We start from the raw sequence: 4,662 nt of genomic DNA on the forward strand, positions 1-4,662 counted from the left end.
CCGGCCCGGCTCCCCCTCGGTCTCCTGCAGCCCTCTCGCCTCTACCCGCCGCCGGGCCCGCCGCACACGCTCCTCCTGCGCCTCGCAGCCGCCGCCGCCGCCGCCGCCGCCCGAGGGATGCCGGGAGCGCCCAGAGCCCGCGCCGGCTCTTGCGCCTGTCCAGGCACTGCCAATCGAGCGCGGAGTCCCGCCGCTCCGCTAGTCCCGGCTAGCCGCCAGCCGAACGCCGGCCTAGTCTCGCCGGAAACCTGAAACCAGCCGCGTGTGTCGGGGACGCGGGCTGCGCCTGCGCGTCCGGGGAGAGGGTGACCCCAGGGAGAGCCGGGTCCGTCGCGGGGACCGGGTAGAGACCCCTGTCGGAGTGCACTGCGCCGGACACTTCAAGTGAGTTCCTGTGTGATTCTCGCAGGAACCCCGGGACCCGGGCAGAGACACGCCAGAGGGGAAGGAAGTGCCCGAACCAGGATTGGAGCCAGGGGCGTCCGAGGAGGGAAACTGAGGCTGCAAAAGTCTGTGTGGAGAGGGGTCGGCGTTGGCCTGAGGGTCCGGGTGGGCGTCTGAGGAGGGGCGGGTCTCTCCGAGGAAGGACGGCCGCAGCGTGTCTCTAATTCAGCGTTTTTTCTTTTCTCACTCGGTGGCCCAGGCTGGAGTACAGTGGTACTATCATAGCTCACTGCAGCTTCAACTTCTCAGGCTCAAGCGATCCTCCCACCTCAGCCTCTTGAGTAGCTGCACCACCACGCATGGCTCATTTTAAATTTTATTTTAATTTTGTGGAGATGGGGCCTTGCTATGTTGCCCAGGCTGGTCTCGAACTCCTAGCCTCAAGGCCCAAGCGATCCTCTCGCCTGGGCCTCCCAAAGTGCTGGGATTACAGGCATGAGCCACTGTACAGCCTAATTCAGGGTTTTCTAACCAGGGCGGGGTAATGAAATTGTATAGGAACAAAATGACACCCCTATTTTCTCTGTGAAATTTAGCATTTCCTTTCCCCATTGCTGGAGCAGCCTTAGCAGTGCCTGAAACTGTGTCATAATTTCAAGTGGGGTTGAGTGTAAATGATAATTCCAGATAAGAGTTATGCAGGGCCAGGCATGATGGCTCACACCTGTCAATCCAGCACTTTGGGAGGCTGAGGCGGGAGGATCACTTGAGGTCAGGAGTTCGAGACCAGCCTGGACAGCATGGCAAAACCCCATCTCTACTAAAAATATAAAAATTAGTCGGGAGTTGTGGTGCGTGCCTGTAATCCCAGCTACTCGGGAGGCTGAGGCATGAGCATCACTTGAACTCGGGAGGCAGAAGTTGCATTGAACTAAGATGGCACCACCCCACTCCAGCCTGGCGACAGAGTGAGACTCAAAAAAAAAAAAAAAAAACAGTTTGTGCAGCAACTACAAGGTGGTATCTTAAGCTGTCACTTACATTCATTACTGCTTTGAAATTATTGTAGGGTCTTGTTATTTAATGCATTGAAAATAAGCATCTATGCTAGTATAGCAGAAATTTGTTTTTAAAGCATTTTGATGCCATTTCAATATCATTGCTTTTTGTTTTGTAATTCCGTATACTGTAATTAATGCACATAAGGCAGGGCATGGAGGCTTACGCCTGCAATCCCAACACTTTGGGAGGCCAAGGCTAGAGGATTGCTTGAGGCCAGGAGTACTAGACCAGCCTGGCAACATAGGGAGACTACATCTCTACAAAAAATTAGCTGGGTATGGTGTTGTGCACCAGTAGTGCTAGTTAATTGGGAGGCTGAGGTAGGAGGATCACTTGAGCCCAGGAGTTGGAGGTTGCAGTGATTGTGTGTTTGCCACTGTGCCATCGCACTCCAGCCTAGGCAACATGAAGACCCCATTCCAAAAAAAAGAAAATTACATAAACACCATGCTTGTAAGAAGGAGTGGCAGGGCTTGCCAGATGCAGAATGATAAAGACCCCCTGCACTAGTTTCACAAAGGTGCTGGTCAGGAGAGTCTGTCCATACATTACATGGACCTGAGTTCAAAGCCAGCCCAGCCCAAACTGGCCAGTCTCACCCACTGCACTGCTGCAGGACCCCAGCAAGTCTCTCCCCTTGCTGGGCCTAGTTTTTTGTTTGTTGTTGTTGGTTTTTTTGAGACAGAGTCTTGCTGTGCTGCTCAGGCTGGAGTGCAATGGCGCTATCTTGGCTCACTGCAACCTCTGCCTCCCATGTTCAAGTGATTCTCCTGCCTCAGCCTCCCGAGTAGCAGGGATTACAGGAACATGCTGTCACGCCCAGCTAATTTTTGCATTTTTAGTAGAGATGGGGTTCACCATGTCAGGCTGGTCTCGAACTCCTGACCTCAGGTGATCCACCTACCTTGGCCTCCCAAAGTTCCTGGATTACAGGCATGAGCCACCACTCCTGGCCTGCTGGGCCTAGTTTTTAATCTGTTCAATCTGCCATCACTTGTGAGACTTTTCCAATGGCAACCTTCTAATATAACCAGACTTCAAAATATTTTAGTCTGGGCATGGTGGCTCATTCCTGTAATCCCAGTGCTTTGGGAGGTCAAGGTGAGAGGATTGCTTGAGTCCAGGAGTTCAAGACCAGCCTGGGCACATAGCAAGACCCCATCTCGACCAAAAAATAAAATTAGTCAGGCGTGGTGGCACGCACCTGTCGTTCCAGCTACTCAGAAGGCTGAAATGGGAGGATCGCTTGAGCACAGGAGGGTGAGGCTGCAGTGAGCTATGTCTGACCTGAACCTAGGCTTTCTAACCTTTGGGCCCATACTTCTTATTTTAGTTATTATTATTACTATTTTTTTTCCTGATACAGAGTCTCACTGTGTCACTCAGGCTGCAGTGCAGTGGCGTGATCTCAGCTCACTGCAAGCTCAGTCTCCTAGGTTCAAGTGATTCTCCTCCCTCAGTCTCCTGAGTAGCTGGGATTAGACATGTAGCACCACATCCAGCTCATTTTTTTGTATTTTTAGTAGAGATGGGGTTTCGCCAGGCTGGTCTTGAACTGATCTGCCTGCCTCGGCCTCCCAAAGTGCTGGGAGTACAGGCATGAGCCACCGTTCCTGGCCTGTTCTTTTGTTTGTTTGGTTTGGTTTTGTATTTTTGAGACAGAGTCTCACTCTGTCACCCAGGCTGGAGTATGGTGGCGCAATCTCAGCTCACTGCAAGCTCCGTCTCCCGGGTTCCAGTGATTCTCCTGACTCAGCCTCCTGAGTAGCTGGGATTACAGGCGCCCACCACCACGCCTGGCTAATTTTTGTATTTTTCATAGCGACAGGGTTTCACCATGTTGTCCAGGCTGGTCTCAAACTCCTGACCTCAAGTGATATGCTGGCCTCGACCTCCCAAAATCCTGGGATTACAGGCATGAGCCATCGCGCTCAGCCTGGGCCCATACTTCTCAGCACTTCTTTCTTTCTGCCTTTTGTGACCAGGAACTGAGTTGACTCTCTTACTTTTCCTGATATATTCCAGGCCCTGGAGGGACAGAAAAGCCAGAAATGGACCTCTTGAGACTCTCTAGACTGTTCTCCAGGGCCCACCCCATGGGACTGTTCATCCTGCAACACCTGGACCCCTGTAGAGCCAGGTGGGCGGGAGGCAGGGAGGGGCTGATGCGGCCAGTGTGGGCGGCCTTCAGCAGCTCCTCCTCTCAGCTGCCCCTCGGCCAGGAGCACCCGGAGAACACGGGCAGCCTGGGCTCTGATCCGAGCCACTCCAACTCCACGGCCACGCAGGAAGAAGACGAGGAGGAGAGTTTTGGGACCCTCTCTGACAAATACTCCTCCCGGAGACTATTCCGCAAATCCACAGCCGAGTTCCATAACCTGCAGTTCAGAGAACAGAGAGAGGAGCAAAGGGAACCGGAACCCAAGTTATGGCGAGGCCGGAGAAACACCCCGTATTGGTACTTCTTGCAGTGCAAACGCCTGATCAAGGAAGGGAAGGTGAGGGACGCTTTGGGTTCTATGGCTCCTGATTTCTTACCCTTGGCGGCTCAGTGTTTTGCAAGGGGTCGCCTGACCTTCCCAGCCTCTAAGTTTTGGGCCTACCCTGTGAACTGCCAGCGTTATGGCTGTAAGTATCACTGCCCTTTGCCATCCTCCATCACAGTTTTATTTTATTGTATTTTTTTTTTTTTTTCCTAGAGATGGAGGTTGCACTGAGCTGATCTTACCACTGGACTCCAGCCTGAGTCACAGAGCAAGAATCTGTCTCAAAAAAAAGGAAAAGTGAATCCTCCACACCCTTCTGGCACTCCCTGCTTTACGTTTTTTTTTTTTTTTTATTAAGACAGGATCTCACTCTGTCGCCCAGGCTGGAGTGCAGTGGCGCGATCTTGGCTCACTGCAGCCTCTGCCTCCTGGGGAATTCAAGCGATTCTCCTGCCTCAACGTCCCGAGTAGCTGGGATTACAGGCGTGTGCCACCACGCCTGGCCGATTTTTGTATTTTTAGTAGAGATGAGGTTTCTCCATGTTGGCCAGGCTAGTCTCAAACTCCAGACCTCAGGTGATCTGCCCACCTTGGTCTCCCGAAATGCTGGGACTATAAGCATGAGCCATTACACCTGGCCCCTGCTTTAGTTTTGTTTGTAGTACCTGTCATCACTTGATATGTTGTATGTCTTTCTTATCCCATTTCATGTCTGTCTTTTTTTTTTTTT

General features: G+C 52.3%; 1 protein-coding gene across 1 annotated transcript in view; it reads left to right on the top strand.

Moving 5' to 3' along the window:
- Positions 1-148: 148 nt before the first annotated feature.
- PTCD1 (pentatricopeptide repeat domain 1) overlaps positions 149-4,662 on the top strand; it is an 18,485-nt gene continuing 13,971 nt past the window's right edge. Inside the window, exons 1-2 of the mRNA XM_017886013.1 lie at positions 149-384; positions 3,472-3,944. Of these exons, the coding sequence (XP_017741502.1) occupies positions 3,498-3,944 (447 nt within the window). The 5' untranslated portion in view covers positions 149-384; positions 3,472-3,497. The remainder of the gene's footprint in view (positions 385-3,471; positions 3,945-4,662) is intronic.

The sequence above is a fragment of the Rhinopithecus bieti genome, unplaced genomic scaffold, assembly GCF_001698545.2.
Source record: "Rhinopithecus bieti isolate Rb0 unplaced genomic scaffold, ASM169854v2 scaffold_14454, whole genome shotgun sequence".
Lineage (NCBI taxonomy): Eukaryota > Metazoa > Chordata > Mammalia > Primates > Cercopithecidae > Rhinopithecus > Rhinopithecus bieti.